Raw genomic sequence first — 25,319 nt, 5'->3', positions numbered from 1 at the left:
TAAATTTATACTATTCAATACCATATCCTAAAAAATTTATTAGGAAATGGTAATAATACTTTTTTTGATATTATTTTCAAAATGGAAAAGGATGAATAAAAATTGAAAATTCAATATAGAATTTAATTTTTTCAAAAGTCTTAATACTTTTTCAAATCATGATCTCTATAGTGGAGTTTTTCTAAATATTATTTCTATTACTTTTTTAAATTAAAAATGTAGATTTTTAAATTTTATAAAATTTTATAACTCTACTAATCCTACCACGTAAAAAATTACAATTGGAAGTTTACCTATATTTTTTTTTTTTTTTTTTTTGACAGGAATTTCGTTTTTGTTATATTATGATAATCGGATTTAAGGTTTAAATATATTTTAAAATTCATAAGGATTTTGATTACTTTTTTTTCGATTTTTGCGTTTTTGTTCTCAGAAATTTGAAAAATTGTAAAAACAGACAAGGATTAAAATTTTCTTTTATTATTATGAGAAACTGAATATACAATGCAAAAAAAAAATTAAAAAATAATTATTTATTGTCATTTTTTAAATGTTTGCTGAAAAACTGTCAATTGAAATTGCAATATGAATATTGTTGAATTTTAAAAAGGATTTAAAGGATTATTCACGTAAAAATTAAAAAATTTATGATTGTTATTACAAACATTTTGTTTTTATTTTGATTTTGTAACTATAAATTTAAATTTGAATTAGAGTAGGGAAATCTAGAATTTAACTGTTATACTGCGTATGAATATGTGTGTAATTGTAGCTTAAAGAGTACAATAAAATCTTGCTGATTTTTAATAGTTAAGGATATAAAATAAAGTTCTATTGTTAAATAGAAAAATATTCCATTGAGAAAAATTAGTATACAAAATATTGCATACTTTTAGGGGATGCATTGAATTTAGTAGTGTGCAATACATTTACAAAATTATTTTCAAGAAGTCAAATGCAATGGTTTAAGTTTTTGAATTTCATTTTTATTTTGAAAAAGCTTACATATAAAAAATAAGTTTGATATTACATGAGATTTGTGATAAACTTTGTTTATACTTTAATGAAATTCTATTTTATATTAAATATTCGTATTGATTGGTTGATTGGTTGACGCGGTTGTTGCAGCAGGTCTACCGTCTGCTACCACTACCTCGTCATCTTCAAGCCATCATTACAGGGCGTATGATTACAGGTGGCCTATCTAAGACACCCTATTTTCTCGCGAAATCTATCTAGATTTTTGATGTTTATCTACGACATCCAACCCTGCGACGAGTTTGGCACCACTCAGAGCTCGACATTTGCAGAGAAAGTGAAAAATAGTCTACCTCTTGTTCATTCCGCGGTAGCTGCGACACTTAATATTGAAGAGAGATTCTAGCCTAGCCGTACGCTTCCTCTATGGCTGGTGGCTTGTGTACACTACGGTCAAGCAGACAAAGCATTAGATCAGCTTTCTTTTTTTGAATCATGAAAATTATTTGACTTACTATAACTGTTACATTATTTTAATGCATCATTTTAAAAACAAAAAAAATTTGTTGAAGGTCTTTATTGAGAAAATAAAACTCTATTAATATTTAGAAAAATATTTTTAAATTGAGATTAAATTTCACAAAATTTGAAATTCGCATTAATTGAAATTATAGATTATAAGAAAATATATTTAAAATGGAGAAACTTCTAACAAAGAGAAAATTTTACATAACCGGGAAAACATTTTTCACCGGAAGACTATTTGCTCTTGTTTGAATTTTAGGAAGCATATAAATTCCATAATCAATTTATCAATCCAACATAATGAAAACTGATGTAATTGGAGTGAAAACTAAATTTTTATACCGAGATAATGCATAATTATATTTAATAAAAAATTAGAAGCAGCATGTTAATTTGAAGGACATTTTATTATGTTCTTAAATTTTTTAGAAGATTTTATTTTTGCCAAAAATTTTGTGTCATTATTTTTAATTCCATATAATTGAGATAGGTTCTCATTCAATTTCATTTCATATATGGTATGACTTGAGTACGAATTTAGATGGTCATTTATTCGACAACACTGCCATATTTTTTTTTATAGATGGTGCTTCATTTTTATATTCCTCGTCTATAAAGTTAGCACACACACACAAAAAAAAAAGAAAAGATAATTATTATTGTGTTTTATCAGTTTATTTCGGTAACCATTATTTCGGGACGTGAATTTGAGGTCTCATATAAAAAAAGAAAAAAAAAAAATAAATGAATAAATTCTCATATGTCATTCTATTATTTTATTTTTTTCTTTCATGGTTCCATTTATTTATTGTACGAACTTTTAATTTTATCTTTTAACTCGTATATTTTAAATGTATACTTATTATGTGTATGTGTATTTAAACATTTTTGAATGTATTAGTTTATATGAGCATTTTATTTTTGGAAATTATGTGTATATGGTAGTGTTTTAATGTCAGTGTAGGCTATAGAGAATTACTGAAGATTATAAAAATGATTACAAAAAAGGTAATGATAAAAAGTCAAAAAGAAAAAAAAAATATAAAGGAGAAAAAAAAAATTGCAACAAAAATTCTTAATTACCGTAATTACTTAGTGCCGTTAGGTTACATTTGTTCACTTTTTGTTCCTCTTTAATATACGAATGTATGTACAGTTAGTACTTTTTGTTTTATTACACGGAACAAATTAAAGAGTGCCATCTATATACATGTAGATTATTTTATAAAATATATGAAGTTTAAATAAGGCAGTCAGTATAATGTTCATTTTCAACTGTTCCCGACTTGAAAATAGTAGCTAATGTGAACATCAAATAAATTTAAGATTTAAATTTTATATAATTGAAGCTTTAAGAATTTTAAAATTTTATTAAAACAAATGTAAGTCTTCCCACATGTTAATTACAAGCTAATCATTTAATTCCAGTTCAACTGGAAAAAATGAATCGTTAATCGTTGATGAAAAAAACATCATATCATTAATATTATGTAAGATATGTATTTAATGCAGCTCATATAGTATTTATAACAAACAGTTTGTGTGTGACAGATATAAAAAAACACTCTCCATAATGCGACTGCATAAATTAAACTAATGGCTACTCAAATGCGACTATATAAACTACGTAATTTTTTACTTTTCAATAATTAATAATTTCATTAAATACTTCGAAAGAACATAAAGTTGAAATGAAGACAATTGTAGTGTGTTTACCCTAGAAGTGTAGCAAATTGCGATACATGCAATCAATAATGATAAAAATTTTGTGTTTTTTTTTAAATCTTATTCTTATTAATATAATTTGTAAGTGTTTTGCCTCTTAGTACAGCAGAAATTTTGGAAATTAATTCTTTAAGAAAAAGTAAAAAGTGATTGATGCAATGGGGCCCTATTCAGTTACGTATTACCTACTTTACGGCATTACAATTCGTAAATATACCTCAAAGTGTCCTGTGTTAACGTAAATTTCCCTTTAATTTGATGTTGAACATTACATTTATACAATAAATAAAATTTAAAAATTGGGTTGGTTATTAAGCAATTAAACGAAATAACAAAAAAAAAAACATTTTTTATACGTGCGAATGTTTCGATTTTATATTTTATGTATAAATAAATAAGGATATAGTAACAATACTATATCCTTTATGTAATACATTTTGAATGATAGTTTAATACATACACATATACACAGATATTTTCGTATATAGCGTAATATGGTATGCATTTAATATAAGAGGGCATAATTTCTTATTTTTAGGTAATTACCACTTTTGTTGTGATATATAAAATTTATTATTTGAAAATAGCCCATTAATAAAAGCTTTTAAAATTCTTGTTAATAGGACTTAATTTTATTTTTACGCCTATATACACTGAAATGTATATAGATATGTAGAACATTAATTCAAATAATGAAAGTAAATGAAATCTTAAGAGATTATAGTAAGTTTAAAAAACAAAACGTTAAATAAATAATTGCATACACATAGAAAATCAAGTATAGATACTGTTGGAGCCAATTAATTTTTCCAAAGGATTACAATGTTATATAGTGAACAAGGTTTTCGATAATTTCGTTATAGTTTCAAAAATTGTAAGGTAAGAATAGGAAAATCATAAAATCTCTTAAAGTACTTTTATTTAGAAAAAAAGTAATTATTAGTTTCACTTTATCATAAAATTTATATCACGACAAAAGCAAAAATTTAACATCAAATGCCAAGCCATCAATAAGTATAATTATTTCTGTTAACTCTCTTAATGCTTGGAATATTTTCTTATATTTTATGGTATATAAATAGAAGTAATCAAAATGAATAGGGGGATCCAACCAGCTATAAGCAGTTTTAATTTCGATGGCTTTATTTCTTTTCCGATAACTAAGATAAAAGACCAACAACTCCGCTGGTGTAAAATATAGATCACAGATTTGTAGACAGAAAAATCTACAGGTTGTTTCTGGCCATACGCTACACACTAGCAAATATCTATTTGATAATACTGATGCGTTTGTTTCTTTTGTGTGTTTTTAATTGTTATTTGAAACAAAACCTTTTTTTTATAAAATTATTAATGTAAACTTTGTGGCGCTGGTATCCGAGGGTGTAATTAATATTATAATAAATTATTACATAACATTATATAGGAAAATAAATAAATAAGATTATAAATGAGTTGTAGATTGTTTTATGAAAAAATTATTTGTAATTCAAGGGAAAGTGTATGTATGGAAAAACAATAACTTTAGAGATACTAATCCTAAAATTTAATAATTCCAAAAGAAAAATTTTATTTTTAAATTTTCTAGAAAATTTCTTAATTTATTTAATAATTTTCTAATAATTTTATTGTTTTTCTCTTTACAGATGGTAGAAAACAAGTTTGTTATCAATAGAAAGTTTTGTTGCTCTAAAAATCAGGTTTCATCTAGATAGAATTTGTATGAAAACAACCACAAATAAAAAACAAAAAAACTCCTTAAAAAATAATAACAAAATTATTCATTCACATACGTAAACTATTAAAAAATAGGAAAAGTATTAAGAATTAAAAAAACAACTACAAATTTATTTTAATATTGGAAAATTATTACAAGTTATTTTTTTCCTAATTATATCAAAGAAAATTAAATATCCTTTAGTATAATACAGCAAATTAAAATGAAAAATATCATGAACAATTTAAATAAATTTAATACCAAAATAATTATAGAGCAACAATTATTAAATTCAATTCGAAAAGTATTGAAAGATTTCTGAATAATCAAAAAATCCAAAAGAAAAACAACAACAATTAAAAGGAAAAAGAATTTTTTTATACAAAAATTTTCATAACGTTTCGAATGTCTTGGAGTAAGAGCCAAGGAAAATTTTACTTGCGAGCTTTTAGGAAAATTCCAATGCGTGAAGGCCTAAAGGAAAATATTTACATTTAGGTAAGTTCTTGTCTTTTTCTTTTTTAAATCGATAATAAAATTAAAAAATTAAATATTAAAAAATTTTAATTTTTATATAGCCATGAATTTAATAAATATGGACTCGGAGAACCGAGTGGTTCTCAATGTTGGAGGTATACGTCATGAAACGTATAAAGCCACACTAAAAAAAATCCCAGCGACTCGTTTATCGAGACTGACTGAAGCACTAGCTAATTATGATCCAATATTAAATGAATATTTTTTTGATAGACATCCAGGTGTATTTGCGCAAGTGCTCAATTATTATAGGTAAGTGTGAAATTTAACTATATTTTTTTTAACTATATCAATTCAAATTGAAATATTTTTAAAAAATTCTTTTAAGTTTTAATAAAAATAATTGTGTATTAACAAGTTTAAGTCAATAAGCGGCTATCTCTTAAATATTTTATATTTAAAAAAAAATGTTATACAAAATGTAAATTACTAAGAAAATTAAGGATATAGTTTTTTTTTTATGCCAAAATTTATAAGGATGATATATTTAAATAAGGATGACTTTTTCCCATTCAGTTACCTGGATTCGGTAATTTATTTTCTTTATAACCGAATATAGTTTATTAATTAAATATGGTTCTTTGTTTATATTACAACCTTATTTAAAGGAGATTAAATTTGAAACACACCTGAAAATACCATTTTTAATACCCTTAAATGTCTTTCTGTGGCTTTACTAATTTAATTGAGGAAGTCATGAATTGTCATATATCGATTTTAATGAATTTTCATTTCCTCCACTTCTTTAATATTACAATAGATGTACCTTATATCAAATAGTTTAGTAGCGGAAACTATATAAATCGAAATTTGAAAAAACCTTGAAGAATTCCAGTTAAAATAATTAACATCAGTGATATAATATTTAAATACTTCGAAATTGAACGCATTAAAATCTTTCTTTTATTATAATCTTAATGATGTTGACTCTTGAGAGAAAATTTATGATTATTATCTGAATTCAATGTGTTACACTTAGTTTCATATTATACGATATTTCAGATAATTCAATAATACAGTAATAATTAAAAAGAATATATTTTTATAATAAACTCATTATGATCTTATTCAGTTTATAGAAGAAAGTAGTAAAATTACTGACCTTGAATTAAAATATCAATTAAGAATAAAAGAAAAATAATATGCACACATTTATATAATTTTTTGAGAAGGTCCTTAATAAATTTCAGAATCATTAATTTGAAATAAAATAAACTGTCGCCTATAATTTTTTTTAAAAAAGTGTTCTTTACTGGAACTACATAAAAATCGGTATATAACGCATTGAAGTTAATGAAAGGATTTTGTATTTTAGAGACGATTAAATTTTTATGTATAAGAAAATATTTTCTTCTTTTTTCTCTACTCTCTTTCTCAATTTATATAAAATATTTTTATTTTATTTCTTGTTTAATACTAAATATTTTTTATGTTATAATAATTATTATTTAGAAAGGATATTTTTTTTTTTTTGTATAACAATTTTAATAAAATCGTACAATAAAAATTTTTAATATAAATTCATTTCGAATAATCGTTTTCAATTTAATATTTTTTAATAAAAATAAATGTACCATTAAAATATCCTTTCTGTTTTTGCTTTGAGAAAAAAATTCGCCTTTAATGATTTTAATTTGAAATTGTTGGATTTAGCTGTGAGAAAAGTAAAATCAAGACAAATTAATTTATTGTTATACGCGTTACTAAATTTTTTTTTGTTTTCATAACAAATTGAAATCGATTACGTGGAATTTGTATAAAGTTTTTAATAAAGAAACGAAAAAGATATAACAGTTGTTGCCTCGATGGTTTAATAACTTCGTAGTAAAAAGGAAAATGGTATGTTAAGAAAGGATATAATTATAATTTGGTCCTTTTATTTTAAATTAAAACATTTTTTTTAGTTCATTATTTATCATTAAATATGCTTTAAGTCCGGTTCTTTTGAATATTGTTGAATTCTTATTTTTATTTGATCACTTAAATGGAAATTGTTTAAATTGTGAAAAAAAAAATAAATTTTATAATAAGAATAATAATTTAATAAGATGAAAATTATTTAAAATACAAGGTTATAATAATTTTGTTTGAGATTTATTTAATGAAGAACAATTTTTTTGCTTTACACTCCACGACTTCAAGTAATATCTTTTGAAACGAATTTCATTTTTTGCGTTTTAATAAATAAAAGCTATTATTTGTAATAAGATAAGGCATAAATGATAATATTCACTCGCCCTGTAAAATTGTGGAGTCGTAAGAGTTTCAAAATCAAGTTCATTTTATTCTTTTAAATTCTTCAAATTTATTTATTTGATTTCATACTTTGAATTATTTAGTTAGAATACTTTGTACATAAAAAATTTCATGCAAAATCCTCTAATTCCACTCATTCCTCATTTGAAAAGTAATATTTATTTTTCTCACATTGAATTTCATGGTAAAAAATTACTCAAATTTTTAAATAATTCAAAATTTAATTTTTAATGAGAGAAAACTTACGCAGTCTTTCAGATCAAATATTTTATTTTTCCAATAAGATTACTCATTTTTTTTAATTGGATTTTTGTGTTCAAGATCAAATTGAATAAATTTTGTATGTATTTTAGAATAAAACGAAAAAAAATAGAGTTGACCGTGTCAATTCTGTGACATCCGTACGAATTTGTTATCCTATATGCGAACAAATTTGTCACAGCTGACTTTGGGACAGACTATAATCTTGAGTTACGATTTTAATTTACGCAAAATTTCATTACTGGGTTTTCTAAAGTATGACCTACTATTAAAGTATAAACTACTATTAAAGTTGCATGGCAGCTACCAGAAAGAGCCAAGCAATTTTAACAAATTTTATCAAGCACATTGGCCCTACTCATATATCATTTTATCAATGAAATTTTAATATCATAGCTTTTATATTTTCTGAGATATAGCCAAATAAATTTCAAAATTTATTGTATGGCAGCTACCCGAACCAATATCTTATTCAATTTAAATTTAATAAATCATGTGTTCAAAATTTGGTGAACTTAGCTCAATTAGTTTTTGAGTTATCGTTGGGACGGGCGGACGGACAGACAAAGCTAAGTCAACTCAGAATTCGACACTGATCAAAAACATACACTTGAGTCTATATCTAAGACCGTTATTTCTTAGCGTTACAAACGGTAAGGCAAATTTAGTATACCCTTCGAACATACGTCCGTACGGGTATAACGAGGTTCTCTATGTAATACGAAATAATTCTTCTCACTCGAAAATATTACATTATACATATATATGATAGTTACTAATTTTCTGCTCACTTGCCGAGTAAAATAGCGAGATAGACGATTATTAATTCATACTTAAAGCGTTCTCTAAATAATCTATTCTATTCCGAAAGTTAGTAATGATTTTTTTTCCACAACATTGTTAATTTTTGAGCAGGCATTTGTGTGCCAGTTAATCGATAACATGGAGCTATTTAGTTAACTGATTAATATTTTATTAACTCAGTTTGAATTCATCACAAATAACCAATAATAATATTTTAATTTTTGACCAATTTATAAAAATTTTGTTAATTAAATTGAAAATCAGTGGTAGTCCTTGTTCTCTAGCTTACTAATATTCTCAAGTTTACTACGAAATAAGTCCATATGAATTGAAAATTACTTTACTCGTTAAATTTTTTTTTAATTTATTAAACGCGTCCTTTGACTTTTTTTATACTCTTCTTTCCACTGTAATAGAACTTTATAATTATTTTAAATTTTCCTTTTAAATTTATTTATTTAATTTTTTTTTTTATAAATCAGAATTAAACAAAATACAAATAAGATCTCTCAAGGATGTAAAAGGATATAAAATGAAAAGGAAAAAATAAAATTAGAATTTAATATGTAAAAACTTTTGTAATATTATTCTTATTATTTTCTATTGTTCTTTCTTCAACAAAAAAGAAGACTGAAAATATGAAAGGAATAAAAAATGTGTTAGAAAAAAAAAAAGTTTCGAGTCGACTTTAAAACTCTGCCATATTGTTTAATTTAAACGAATTAATTGCTATGCCGCTTTTAATTGTCGTTAAAATGTTGGCTCTTTTTATATTTTAACTTTAAATTGACCAAATTAATTAAGATAAATTTTAAATATACATTTTTTTTGCTTTCATTCTTTAAAGGACTGGAAAGTTACACTATCCCACAGATGTTTGCGGTCCCCTATTCGAAGAAGAATTGGAATTTTGGGGTTTAGATTCAAATCAAGTAGAACCATGTTGTTGGATGACATATACGCAGGTAAAATTTTATTTCTAAATAAATATAAAATTAAGTTTACTTTGTGTTAAAATAAAAGAATATTTGTAAAATATACGCCAAAATTTATTATATTATGCAAATTCAAAGCTGGCTATTAAGAAAATAAATGTAATCTAAAAAAATGTACCATTCTTATCATCGCTGGACATAATTTCAAGATTTTTTGAGACCTTTCAAATGAAACCTAATTTTTGTGTGTATATTTTTAGAAACTTGTTTCTTAAGTCTTGTATTGAATGTGTGGGTTCCCTGGAAATTTTAACCCATTAAAGAAAGTCAAAATTTTATCACAAAATGTTTTAGTTGTAGTTAGCACAAATTATGACTAGAATCAAAATTTCAACATTTGGTCAAAACTCAAAGAATAAGGCAGAAATTAAATTTTTGTTTTCTAGATACAAACTAATTTCAAACGCATAATATGAATAACATGATTGGCAGTTTTCTGTGATAAACAGAACCTTGCTTTTACAGACTGAAAATTTTAAATAAGAGGGGACAAATTTTAATAAGAGGGGATGTTTCTTTTTCTGTATTTTTTAAATTTTCATGTTCATTTTCAGAAATACTCGATTTTAGAAAACTTCTTTTTCATCTTATACAAAAGAAATTTAAATTTCCTCATATTCACACTTTACGTGATTGCAAATATGGAAAAATCTTTTAACTTATTATACTTTCGTCAAAAATTTCATATAAGATTAAGTGAAGAAGAGCAATGTGAAGGAATCATTTTGTGTAAATAAAGTGGAAAATGAAAGAAACAAAATTAAATTTTTTCAAGCAATTTCTAATTTACACGGTTTGTAAAGCAATTCCTTTCGTCTTATTTTTTTCTTTTCTTATGTTTATTCAAGTAGAATAATAATGGATCACAAACTTTCATAAAGACCAAGAATTTAGAAAAATAGAAATGATAAGAGTAGATTTTTGAGATGAAAAAAAAATATGATTTCTTTTTTTTTTTTCTAAATTTTCTTCAATGAAATTTTCAATTTGTTAAGTATTTGAATTTCATTAGGTTTATTTTTCGAGAATCTTTGCCTGTTAAATCTGAATATTTTTATTTGTGAATTTGATTAAAATTATCTAATGATATATGTAGATTTATATTTTGTACCGTATGCACATGCCAAAAATTATTGAGCCTAAATTTTTAAACTGATATTTTCATTGCGTTGCTTTATTTTGAAATAGCGATTCTTAATTATTAAAAAATAATTATTTTTGAGAATGTTCATTTGCTTAAAGCCTAAATTTAAACTAAATAAATTATTTTCCATAAGAAAATTATCTGAACGAATGCTTGAAATTCCACAGCTATATCTACACAATTATCCTATAAATTACTCCAACTGCCTCAAAATAAGGCAAATTAGAGTGCGCTGTTTAGGTTGCTGTTATCTCATTTTTGTCGTATTTCATGATACATGTAATGTTATCCAACAAATATTTACGTCTATGTAAATTCTATATAATCCTGTGTTGCAATAAATTTAAATCTTTCTTTAATCGTCATCATCAGATTGTTTTTATTTTAACGTGATGCAATTACTGCAATCAGCAACCTTATATTTCTATAATTTAATTATGTTTTCAAAGTAATCATAAATGATCGTAGTTGAAAGTTTCTTACATTTTCTTTTTCTTACGAACTTACGAAATTTTAAATATATAAAAAATTGCATAGCATTAGGGGCCATTTAAATATTATTCCGTATTTGTCTATTTATTTATATTTATTTTATTTAAAGTGTATCGCTAAGTTTATCACAATATTGTGAAAAAGAAATTATTGATTATTTGAAAATCTAATGTTGTCTTTGTATTTCTCAGAATATTCAAAGAAGTATTGAAATCAAAAGTAACATAACTTTTTCAATTACATATTTGGAGATTAAAAAAATTTTGTCATATTATTTTCAAATTTAACAATTAAAAAACATTCGAAAACTTTAATTTACACGAACATTTTTGTTTGAATTTCATACTAAACGATTGTATATATCATTATTATCGTAACATTCTCGTACTTCAAAATTTCTATCCAAATTGTGCATGGTGCCACTGAGTAAATAATTAGCATGCGTTACATACTGGGTGTGTTGACTGTTGCATAGTATAAATCTAGATATTATATAAGTTTTGATCACCTTTTCATACTTAAAAATTTCAAAATTTATGTATACATACGTTGAGAACGTTTAATAAAAAATATACATAGGTACTGAATATTCGTTGAAATATTTTTTAATTTTCGTATGTTAATGCACCCACATATTCTGAAAATAATTAAATAAGCAATATAAATTTTAATATGTGCGATATTTAACTATAAATTTGTCTAGACATGAAATAAGAAAATTATTTTATAAGGTAAGATTTTTTAATTGTAAAAATAAAGTTCGCATTTAAATATTAGAACCGCATAATTTTTCATACTATTTTATTCACGTGCAAAATGATTTATTTACGTTTTTGATATGGAATAAAGTTAGCTTAAAGTAAATAACTGTAATTATTTAAATGAAGTTAGGAGACCTGAAAAGAACAATTAACAAAAAAAAAAAAAATGAATAGAAATACAAATAAAAACATTAGGAAAATTTCTAGAGAACATCGTAAAATATTCAATTTTTTTCTTCTCTTTGTTTTGCATGAAAATAGAAAAGCTAATCCTTTCGTGGTTGCAAGAATTTTCAATTTAAATTGAATATTTGCATATACATTTTTCTTGTGGGTTTTCTATTTTCTTTACTATGATTATTAAAGAAACTGATTTATGCAATTAGTTGGAAAACAAGAGAGAAATACTTTTCAAAAAAAAAAGTCAAGGAGAAAAAAGTAAACGGAATAGAATCGGAAATAATAGAACAAAGAAAATGAAAAGTGCTTTTAATCAACTAGATGAAATGCAAGTGAATTCTGTTTTTTTTTTTTTGTATTTTATTGAGTCAATTTGTGCAGTTATTTGAAAGGCACAAGAAAATGGAAAAATACAATAAAAAAGAAATGGCAAAATTTCCGGTGCGATTAGAAAGAAATTTTTTTAGTTTTTTTTTGTTTTGGATAAATTGCTATAAGTTAGTTTAAAGTTGTAAATTCATTTATAATTAAATAGAATTTGTTTGATTTTTTTGAATTGGGGGATTTACTTTATTGGCGTCTTTAAACGAGAATTAGTTTTAATTAATTCGTTCTTTTGTAGGCTTTCTTTTTATATAAAAAAGTTTATGCTTTCAAAGTAAGTTACGTATCAAGAATTAAAAGGGTTTTGTAAAATTTTCTCCATAGAACAGTTTTAAAAATTCAAAATACTTTAAACGATATTATGAACTTAAATAATACAGAGGCTATATATTAAAATATTCTTAAATTTACATTTTACTTACTGTTAAACTTTTTATTTCCATATCAGTGCAATATAAATAAAAGAAAAATTTTAAATGAGTTAGAATTAAAACATTCAATTATAATAGTTTTTAATAACATTTGCTAAGACTAAGATATCAAATGTGCTCGGAAATATTTACTATTTGCCATTTAAAAGAACGAAAATTATGCGAACCGAGATATTTCAGAACTATTCTGGTCATTCGTATAATTCTGAAATATTCGGGTAATACAATAAACTGGTCAATTGTTTTACCATTGGAAAGTTTTGAGAATGTGGACAGAATTTTTGAAATTTGGAATTTCATGATTCTAAGAAATATTGTTAAAAATACCTTTAAAATAAAATGAGAAATAAATTTTGGAAATTATTTAAATCTTAATTTCAAATAGTAATTTCGACTACAAAGTCATACTTAAAGACGCTTTGAAAAATGTTAGTGCACCATATAAAATACGTACAGTGGCACATATTTTCACAAAAATCAGGCACGGATTTGATATAAAGGAAAGACCGTAATTCTTTTACTTTTTTAGGAACGAAAATGGTATTGCTAGAATTAAGCATTTGAATCAAAGCTGATTCAAAATTGTTATTTCTGTAAACTACCTAGATTTAACTCTCTATTACAAAAATTTGCAAAGCTTTGTTGTAGACCCGAATCAAAATACCAATACGCCTGCAATAATAATAATTTTACATCTTCAATAATATTAAAATAGTGTTAATTTTCGAATAAAAAAAATTCATAATTATTTTACATTAGATTTTTTAACAATTTTTTAAAATAATCTTAAAATACTGTTGAAAAACCATCTGGAAAAATATTAAATTTCAAAAGATTTTAAAGAAACTGAAATGGAAATTAATTTATGTAACAAACAAACTTTGTTATTTTTCTCTCATCAATTTTTTGTATTTTTATTTTTTTTTTGAATTTCATTTGGTTATTTTCTTTTTAAAATTCTGATAAAAAATTAAAATGCAAATTACAAATTTCATTTCGTTTTTTTTTAACTAAAAAGAAGAAAAATATTAAATTTTAAAATAAATTGAAATATGAATTAAAACTTAAATTGCCACATCATTTATGCAAAAATCATTTTTATAAGGATAACGAAAAAAGGATGTAATTATGTTAAAATAAAGGAAAATTGAGAAATAAATGAAAGAATATATAATTTTTGAATTGGTTAATTTTTGGTATAATAGCAATGGAAATTGTAAATATGTATTATAATTGTTATACATATAAAACTGAGGAAGAAATATTATACGAAAATATTCTTTAATAACAAAAACTTCTGTTTAATTTTATACAATTTCGTACAATTAAATATTAATATTAAAGTGAAAAATTTTATAAAGTTTTATAAGAAAAATTGTAAAATTTTATCATGTCGATAACATTTTTTAAAAATATAAACTGCTGAAGGATTACTTAACAATTTTAGAGAAATTTCGGAGTTGAATAGTCAAGTAAAATGAATTAATTCTAGTATTTAAATTTTTTTCTAATATTTTAATTTCTACTTTCTTATTAGCTATTTTCTTATTGATTTCTAATTTTAGAGTGCCGAAAAACTTTATAACTTTGCAAATTATTGTTTTGAAATCCTTTTTCAAACTTTCAGTTTATTTGATTTGAGTTGCTAATTAATTCCGATTGCTGATTGAAAATGTGTTGATATTCTTCCTTACTTGCTCTCCCTCACTCTTTCTTGAAATTTTTTACAACATTCATTCATTCTTCCTTACTCTTACCTTACAATAAGCCTTACTTGTTTTGTTATAGAAATGAATAATTTCGTCTAGAAATTAATTACAAATGGAGTAGCAATGAACTTTTTATAAAATGTATTTATTTTACAAAAATTTATTTAACATAAATAGTTACTCTTAAATTTTTCATTTATTTTCTTATATTATTCTTGTTTTAATTTATAACCAATTATTTCGAAATTTACATAACATTATAAATTCACTTTAAAAAATTACTTTATATTTTTACCTTTTTTTTTTTCATATTTCCCACATTTTGCATTAAAAAGGTATTGCACACACATACTGTATAAGTATAATTATAAAAAAATTTTATTTTCTGTTTTTTGTAAATCATATCAGGACACTTGCAAATACATATAATAAAAAAGAAAATAAAACATCAGCTTAAAAAGTGCAAAAATTTTAATATTTTCGAATTAAATATGCATGGAAAACGGAAGAGAAAATAATAAAAGAAAAAAATAAATATGTGTGCGAGTAAAAAATGAAAAATTTTTGTTTAAAAAAGTGTAGAAATGGAATAGGAAACATGCTCCTACATAAGTTACCTTTACAATTTTTTCCAAACCGCACATTAGCATATCCTGTTCTTTGTATTGTAACCAGGTGGACATGAATATTTTTAGTTTGATTTATATGTTCATAGTTTTTGCTAATTTCTTGTCTAATGTCTGTAGAAACCATTATCTATGTCCGAAATCAATAACACAATTTAGTAAATTTGAAAAGGACAAAGCCATTTTTTTAACAGGGTACTTTTTATAGAAAAATCATAAATTAAAATGCTGAAATTTGAATTTATTATGGTGCAGAAAATAATATTTTTTATGTAAAGAAAAATCATAAATTAATTTAAAATCAATAATATATTTGAATTTTTAAAATTGTTACAGATACAGATTTTAAATTCTACTTTCTTAAAAGTACAATACCAAAGTATCGGTTTGTCTATGGATACAACATACGAAATTGTTTTACAAGCCTACGAATTATTAAAAATACGGAATTTTATGATCTTTTTGTAGTTTCATATTAAGAATTCTAATTAGATTTAATATCATTGACAATATTTTTCTTTTTTACTCTTAGAAGAAGCATAGGCCTGGTGCATAATATCATAGATAGCCATACTCCAGTTTCATTGCGTCATAGGGTTTCAAATAGATAGGTGACTAATTCGCCGTAGCATATCATTGTTATAATAATGTTAAATTAAAAACTCTTAACTTAAATTGCATCTCAGTGAATCAATTATTTCTATAAAAATTTAAATTTTAAAATATTCGCCTGTATATTCAACAACCGTATATCATAATTTTTTTACCATGAGTTTCATGAGTGGCAAAACAAAAAAAAAAAAAATTGATTGTGTTCTACATTTTCTCCTACAATTAAATAAAATGAATCCTTTATTTTAAATGTTCATTCCGTTTTACATCATTATACGATATGATTTTCTCTGTGGTTATAGTAAACATTGCATGCGCATGTATGCAAATTTAAAATTCATGTACGTGCATATTATTCAGTTGCTATTAATTTAATAATAGGTTAACGTAAAACAAAAAACATAAAAAATTAGTTTGCGTGCACTTTACGAGAAGGCAGCAAAAAGAAAAAGGAAAAACTTGAAATGTCCATTTGCTTTTAATTTGATTTATGTTTGTAAGAACTCTTTATGGGTACAAGTACGTGCCATCTTATGCACATTAATTATTTATAATAGTTTTGAGGTTGCATGCAACAGTTATATTGAAATTAGGGCATATACTTTATTCAAAATGAGCATTATTACAGTAGTGATTTTATTTTTCTCATTGCACATATTGCGTTCTAATTGTTTTTGCTTTTAAATTGCATACTTTAATTTTTTCAAAATATAACATTATAATTTGATGAAAATACAAGTTTATTTAAAAGTAGGTAAATTTATTTGATATTTTCATATACAATGAACAATTTAGAAGTAGGTAACAAACACTTTGGAAAATGTTATCAGTTGACTACTTTCGAATCTGTTATAATTTTTGCAATTAATCTTAAAACAAACCCACATTATAAATTAAGAGAACAAAATGCATAATTAATTAGAATAATAAAATATTGTGACTCACTTTGCTTTACATATGTAGTCGTTTAATTACTTCTCCTTTATATATTAATCCGTGAAATATGCAATTAAAGGCTGTTACTATTTTACTGATATTTTTTTTTACCCACATATTATAGAATATCGGACTATTTTAGAGTTTTTTTTAAATATAATTTATATTTAATAATAATTGAAATAGAAATTGAACTTATTCAACGAAATTTCTCTTCTGGTGTTCTAATTGTTATTTTTAAGGAATTTAGCTAGTCTAGAGTTAGTCTAGAGTTGAAAATTGAAAGTTTTATATATATATAAACGGATTTTTGTGAGGAATTTTTGAAGTTCGATCAAAATTACTTTTTGAGAATTTATTTGAAACCAATAAATTTTGTACTTTTAATGAAAGCAGAAAAATAAAGAATTGTTGCTATTATTGCATAAAACAATAATCGAACATTACAGTTAAAAAAAAGGTCGCCTAAATTAATTGTTATTTTGAAAAACCTGTGGAAATCTGAAATTATAGCAACTTTTGGATACGAGAAAGTAATCTATTTCATTAGAACCAAATATTTTTCCACTCTTCATAAGTTTTCGTATCCCGAAATTTTTAAAATTTGAATTTTCACTATCTTATACATCTTGGTCTGGTTTTGGGTCAGTTGGAATTATTTGGAAGAAAATCATATGGGTGGGCCGGGAGGTAACTTGAAAAACTTCTGTCTTATCTTACCTCGCGCAATTTACTCTTTGATTCGAAAACTATGTTAACGCTTTTTTCTAATTTTTTGCTTTTCGTCCAAAAACAGCAATCATTTTTTGCCGTTATAAAATCTTGTTATACCGTAAAGCATTGTTATTTGAAAAGAAGGCGTAGTAACTTGTTCAAGGAAAAAGTGCTACTTCATAAACCGCTTATTTTATCCAATTATCTTAATTATTTCAATTAACAATGTAACAATTTTACATAGTGCTTCTATTTAAAAAATTATTTATTATATACAATATTTTTTTAGTATAAAACAAAAAAGACTGAGCATTTTCAATTTAATAAAAATAAAATTCCTATATAGATTTCTTTTCGTTTAAATTTTGTATAATTTCCAATTTGTACATTATTAACGCTTTCATTAATTTAACACTTTAATATTTTATTTTTTGAATTTTGCACCTGGGGACAACAAACAATATATGCACATATTCAAAGAGCATTGAAAAAGTCTTTGAGCTAAAATTTTCAAAAAAAAAGGAAAAAAGAATAAAAATTTTTTTCGTGTTAACATTTTCATTGAAGCAGACATCATTTTGTATATGTGATAAGCGAAACAGAAAAAAAAAAATTAAGTGATTAAAAACAAAAATTTTTTTCTCCCTTTACTTTAAAAGGAAATTTTATTACATTTCTGCTATGGCACACAAATCCTTTATTTTGTGTATCATATTTTTGCATAAAATTATTTTTTTTTTCAAAATTATGGGAACCCTCGCTGCAAATATAAAAAGAAAAGATTTTATTCTTTCATTAAAAATTTTTTACCGAATTAAGATTGGTTCATTTATCAGCGAAAGCGCTTTCTATTTTGTAGTAGGGACTGCTCTTTTATATAATTGGAACTGCTAATTTAAAATTGAATTTTTATAAAGGAAAATGTAATTTTCTTTCAAATGTTATATTTACAGTAGCTACTATGGGAGAAACGTAAAGGTACAAACGACTTATTTAGGAAAAATCTGAAAAATTTTGTTATTTGTTATATAAAATGACTGTTCAAAATAATATTTGTTATGACACAACTACTCCCTATGATTCTGGACTTCTTCCAAATTCCATATATTTGGGAAATTTTTCAAAAATGAAAGGAAATTAATTAAAAGGAAATCAAGATTAAGTTGCTAAATGCTTCTTCAAAATCTTATTATTTTTAATAAATTTTAAGTAATTTTAATTTAGGCCATACAACATATAAGGATTTCTCTTTTAAAAATTTAACATAATTGTTGAAATATAAATAATTCGCTGTTATATGCGAACATTGATATAGTAACTTCATTCAAAATATGGGAATCCGACTTTGATGAATAATAATATACATTATCTCTTAATTTAGATATTGTGAGCTATATGTATAGCTATCTCATTTTATTTTCAAGTGTCGAAAATTTACTTTGACCGTAGTACTGTATTAAATTTAAAGAAAAATATTTCATTTCTATAATATTTCCTTAATAAATTTTAGTAGAATTTATTGAGTAAAATGATTATATAATATCGAAATGCTGTTATACTATAAAACCATGTATACAAAACGATTTATTTGTACTATTAATACTACCACTTTTATACTGTTATAACATTATAACTATTGGAATTGAAAGAGCATAAATATTTGAATAATATGAAAATTTGAAAGGTGAAAGAATAAGTTTTTAAAATTGATTTTTACTTTATTTTTGCTTTTTATTTTTTTTTCTGTACTTTGTTCTCCCACAAATAAAAGCTTTTACACACTAATGTGGTGGAATTGATTGAAATTGGTTGTAGGTAAATTAGTATTTATTTTGGGTGTTTAAATGTGTGTAAACGTGGAAAATATTTTTTCATAATGTACCTTACCTATATACATTTATATGTATATTGGTATTATATATTATGTATTATAAGAACAATATTTGTAAAGGATAATATTTTTCTTATTGAATGTCTACTTTACTTTCAATAAGTAATAAAAAAGGATTTTTTATTGAATTTCATTTTGAATTTGCGTTTTTTTTTTCTCTCTCTCTTTTTCTTTTTTATTTATTTATTTTATTTTTTTCTTTTTCCCTTGGATGATTATGATGATGATATTGATTATAATGAAAATGGTGATGGTAATGGTGATCATAATCAAAAAACAAAAAAATTCTAATAGAGAATTGACTTGAATATAACTACCGAAGTATATATAACATGCATATTTGTATATATGTATATATGTGCATACATATGAATTGAGGTGAAATTGAATTGAATTGAATATTTAAAATATATATAAAAAGGGAATACTTATTATTATGTTGTACTTGTATATTTACTTAAATGATTAGGAATGGTTGGCTGAAAGGATAAAGAGAAAAAAAAATAAAAACAGAAAAATGAAAAATAATTCAGTATATGGTATTATGGATTAAATTCACCAAGCTTTTACAATAATGCAACATGAACAAAATTCAAATATCTAATCTTGGATATAGTTATAAGAATTACTTTACTTTATTATACACTGATTTGTAAATATTTTTTGAATCAGCATTTAGAAAAAGGATTTTAAACTGTTCATGCGTTCTACACACATTTCTAATAAATTATTGAATTAGGATGTAAGATTATTCATACATAAGAAAATGATTAAATAACAGAATTTTATTAACGAATTTTAAGAATTTCAGCAAAATAGTATGTAAAACGAAATATGAAATTCGGAAATATGAATATCGAAATTTTTTGCCCAATATTTGATTTACCCAATTTTAGGTCACAATTTTGTAGCTCACAGTATTGATTAGGCATTAAGCGGGTACTTATAACGTATACTACTTTCCAAACCACTTTTAAAAAAAAATTAAAACAAATTTTAATCGTAGGCCTCACTTATTAATTTTTATTATAAAATTTCATTAATAACAAAAATATTGTATGACACTGCTATGCGGTCTACATAAAAATCGTCATTTTCTTTAAAAATGAGCTGCAGTTCAAAATGACTGTCATTTCCTGACTGCTATGAAATGTTCGTTACAATTGAATAATTAACTTCGGTAATTGTGAAAAATTCTCTACTATAAGTACGACTGCGCTTGTTTTACAATCCCCAAAAAAGAGGATTTTTTAATTGTTGTTTGTTCTTAATCTTTATAATATTTTGTTATTAGTTCTTCTGTTTTATACTGATTTTTTAAACTTTTGTTTAATAATTTTTTTTTTGTGTTGGTCATCCTTGCTGGGATTTGAATCATGTTTTGCTAAAGTTGAAATAAATAGTTGTCTGTTAATAATTTCGACGTGCTATTCGTTTTTGGCATTTTATTTCAATGAAAATATCACATTCTGATGCGGTTTACTGATAGCCGTTTTTAAAATACTTTTACTTAAGTTTTGTTGACTAACATTTTGTTTAAAGAGTTCTCTATAATTGTTATCATATTATGTATGTATGTATATAAATATCATTTTAAAATAAATATGTATTTAAATTTTACTATATGTGTGTATTTAAAATAATATCTACTTAATATCTAAATATTTTTTATTACAGCATAGAGATACACAAGAAACATTAGCAGTTTTAGATAGATTAGATCTTGATACTGAAAAACCATCGGAAGAAGAAGTAGCAAGAAAATTTGGTTTCGAAGAAGATTATTTTAAGGGAACAATATCATGGTGGCAACAAATGAAGCCACAAATATGGTCATTAATGGATGAGCCATATAGTTCAAATGCAGCTAAGGTAAAATTTTTTTTTAACAATTTTTGTTTTTGTTTATTGTTACTTAAACCTCATAGTTCCTTTTAAAAGCACTCATTAATGCACAAAATTAGATAAAAAATTATAAGAATGCTCCATTATGTTTTGTATTGAATATTTTTTTCTTTTATTGTGTTTTGTATATTTTTAAATTCACCTAGTCAATAATTTTTTTTTTTATTTTTGAAAAATAATTTTAAGCATTATTTTAATATTCATAAGTGTAAGGGCTCAGGCAGACATTCAATTTTTAATTTTGAAATTATTGTTTAATTGTAAAATCATTGGTTATGCATTTAAGCAACTAAATTAAAGCGTCATTGTAAAAATAAACTGTTTGATTGCTTAATTGCATGCAATTACACAGTGGCATGTATGCGCATTTGAATACCTATGGAATACAAATAAGTAATCAAACAGTTGCAAAACTAAATATTGCATATCTATCTGAGCCCTAAGATAGCACATTTTATGATATTAGTTTAAGAAAGATAAAAATAAAAAATTTCATGTCAAGCCCGCTTATAAGCACACCGAGACTCTTTTTAATAAGGCATGAACAAAAGCCATGATTAAATAAAGTTTTCACTGCCACTAATAGACAAATACAAGTCCGACTATTCATCCTTTCATTTCAAGAATGTAAAATCATTAATTCTACATAACAGAACACAAAATTTTTGAGGGTACATCGCATTTAATGTATTAAAAAACAAAATTGGAAATTAGGATGGGTATATTTTAAGTAATTTCCGAAGATTTTGGATTATTAGAAGAGAATTCAATTTATCTATTTGAGCAGAGGGTATCAAATGAGAGCTTGATAATATTACATGAAGTAATAAAATTGAAGTCATTTTTTTCTGGTCAAAAGTTATTTTAGGTAAACAATTATTGCGAAAATAAATTTTTTACTTCTATCAGTTTAAGACAAGAATTATAGTTATTAAAAAAAGATAATTTCAGAGTCAATTTTGTACTGTGTTTTAACTTAATTCTCAATATATATTGTATCTTTAATAACTTCGGGTGACTAAAATTTAGATCGTAAGATAGTTTTTATATTATCAGATCTTAAAATTCTTGACAATTATTAATCACTTAACTCAGGGTTCGGTAACATTTTTCGGTCGTCGGGATATTTTCAATATAAAAGTTCTTATATACGGGTCGGAACATTTAAATGTAGCTTAAACAGAATTGAAAGTTGTATTTATCATATTTATTTTTGTATTTCGTGGCGAAGCAAACTATTCACTTATAATTTTTTGCAAATATGATATAATAGTGTTTTTGCCGAATCATTAATAAAGCAATAATGTTAAGTTCATTTTTCATTAAATTCTTGGTTTCCGTACTTAATTTTTGTTTTCATTGGTGTTTTATTAATTATGCCGACGATAAAATATGAATTGTATTACCAATAAATTAAAAATAACATGTACTTTACTCATTTCAACATGTACCCATTGAACGAAACGTCATATGGCTCGAATTTCAACATGTTCAATGCGTAAAACGCTCAAATGAGCATACAACATTAACCTAGACTACTAGAAAACTAAAAAGATTGCTACACTCCTGTTGGAGAGTGGGGATCAGGCTTCCGCTCAGTAAAATAGGTTTCTGTAATACTGTTATATCGCATCTTTGTCGCTAACCACATTTTGTCACAAAAAATTTCTTAATCACTTAACAAGTCGTAAGTTGCCGAACCCTGATTTAACTCATAAAAATAATTGAAGAACTTCACCGTTTGCATAAATTACTCATTATACCCATACGAACGTACGTACGAACGTATGTATATTAATAGTGCCATTGTGCGTGATAAAAGTCATTGAAATTGCTTGGCTTCTTCTGTTAGCTACCATACAACTTCAATATTAGTTTGGTCATATCTTAGAAAATATTGAAGTCACATTACTAAAATTTTGCATAAATTAATATGGTAATATGATAAGTTAAAGTCATCGTCTCTCCCATAGTCAGATATGGCATATGTAATCGCTCATAAAATGACAAGTTCTTATGGGTATCACATAGTTGACATAGTCAACTCTATTTTTTCCACTCTATTACTCAAATTAAAGTTTTAAAATAATTTCTATAATCAAAAAATTGTTGTTCAATTGAGAATTTCAAAGTAACAAGATTCGAAAAAGAAAATCTATCATGGAACTAAGTACAATTAAATTTTTGTAAGAAGTTTAGTCATAGAAAAGCAATTTTAGTTGTGTTTTTTAAATAAATTAAACAAAGTTTTGTTAAAATTATTTATTTTAATTTTGTATTCATCCTGATATAAAACTTGTTAATCATCAATTTGTTTTTTTTTTTTTTAAGTTTTCACAAGTCCTTTTTGAGTATGAATTATTTAAATTTAGTAAAAGTTGATTGAAATTCATTAAAAGTAGGTAATCCTTAAACTAAGTATTTTTAAGCAATGGATGGATTTTAATGATTTTTAAATTTAAAATTCAAGAATTATATTGAAAACGCAGTAGCTATAAAAGAAACTATTTCGATTTAATTGAAAGAAAAAAACTTATAAAGACAAACTAAAAACGTAAATTGTTGCAGTAAAAAAGGATAAAACAACACTGAATCAATCAATAGTTTTACATTGTGTTTCAATTTTGCAATGCATCACTTATATCATCTCACTGTATTTACATATATGTATTTATATATATATATTGTATAATATTAAGTATCGCATATAGCTTTTTCAGATCATTCAGTTAAAGCGGGATTATTTTCTTCACATAAAGGACTAACTATTAAATATCAAATGACTGATTCGTTGAATTTTGCTTTATATAATGTTTTTCATCGTAATTGGTGACATATAATATTTTTCAGCACTTTTCCAAAAAAAAATATATAAAAACGTGCTTATTGGTTTCACTCTGTCCGCCTATCCGTGGATTCAACTATTTACTGCAGCGGAATCACAATCATTTTTCAAATTTTGCAAACGCAGAAAAATAGTGACTTTCTTCTACTAATTCTTAAAATTTACCATTACCTAAATTACGTTTTTTTTCAAATTTTTAATATAGTTTTTCTTCTAGACCTCAATTTGTGTGAGTTTGAAATTTTATATATTGTGTGAGTGTATATTTGGACTAATATAATCGAACAACATATTATAGAAACCGAATTTCGAAAATTACGAGCTTTTGTGAGTTGTTAGTTTCTTTCTTATTATTTATAGACACACGTACTACATCAGAATCATCAACTAAATGAATATGAATCTGCATTATCAACTTTTAGAAATTGAATGTTAAATCTATATAAAAAACAGTTAAAAAAAATCAAATAATTTTAAAAGAAAAAAAAGAGTCAACGTTATGGGACTCTATGTTATTTTTTTCCTGTTCTTCTTTTTTTTTGTGTGCTTAGTTGTGAGCTCCATTCCTTCAATAGTTTAAATGAAAATAGCACATTTATAACGTACGTTACTTATATTGTGAAAATTTTTACAATTGATTCGCTTTTCGGTTCTTAATAACGTTGGATTTTCGAATAGAATAAAAAATTAAAAACATTGAAGAAATATTGAGCTTTTCAATTTAAAATAATTCTGTTTTATTCTAATACTGCGTCACCCCTTTAAATTTGGTAAATATTTTTCTTGAGAATAGAAATAACTATTGTAATCATTTCACTTAGGGGTCGGTATGAATGATTTCAATAGATGTCGGGTACCCAAGGGGTTCACAATGGTTTGATTTCACTTTGA

The 25,319-nt window shown here is 24.3% G+C and overlaps 1 protein-coding gene across 6 annotated transcripts in view; it reads left to right on the top strand.

Annotated features, from left to right (window-relative positions):
• LOC129615062 (potassium voltage-gated channel protein Shaw) overlaps positions 1–25,319 on the top strand; it is a 174,953-nt gene that overhangs the window by 72,110 nt on the left and 77,524 nt on the right. For all 6 annotated transcript variants that reach the window (XM_055530119.1, XM_055530116.1, XM_055530121.1 and 3 more), the window contains exons 2-5: positions 4,875–5,443; positions 5,524–5,734; positions 9,651–9,768; positions 21,356–21,550. In XM_055530119.1, coding sequence (XP_055386094.1) covers positions 5,526–5,734; positions 9,651–9,768; positions 21,356–21,550 — 522 coding nt within the window. In that variant the 5' untranslated portion in view covers positions 4,875–5,443; positions 5,524–5,525. The remainder of the gene's footprint in view (positions 1–4,874; positions 5,444–5,523; positions 5,735–9,650; positions 9,769–21,355; positions 21,551–25,319) is intronic.

This window comes from Condylostylus longicornis, unplaced genomic scaffold (assembly GCF_029603195.1).
Source record: "Condylostylus longicornis isolate FDR11 unplaced genomic scaffold, ASM2960319v2 ptg000135l, whole genome shotgun sequence".
Lineage (NCBI taxonomy): Eukaryota > Metazoa > Arthropoda > Insecta > Diptera > Dolichopodidae > Condylostylus > Condylostylus longicornis.
The sequence above is the reverse complement of the archived record's forward strand: the minus strand, read 5'-3'. Positions and strand labels throughout refer to the sequence as shown.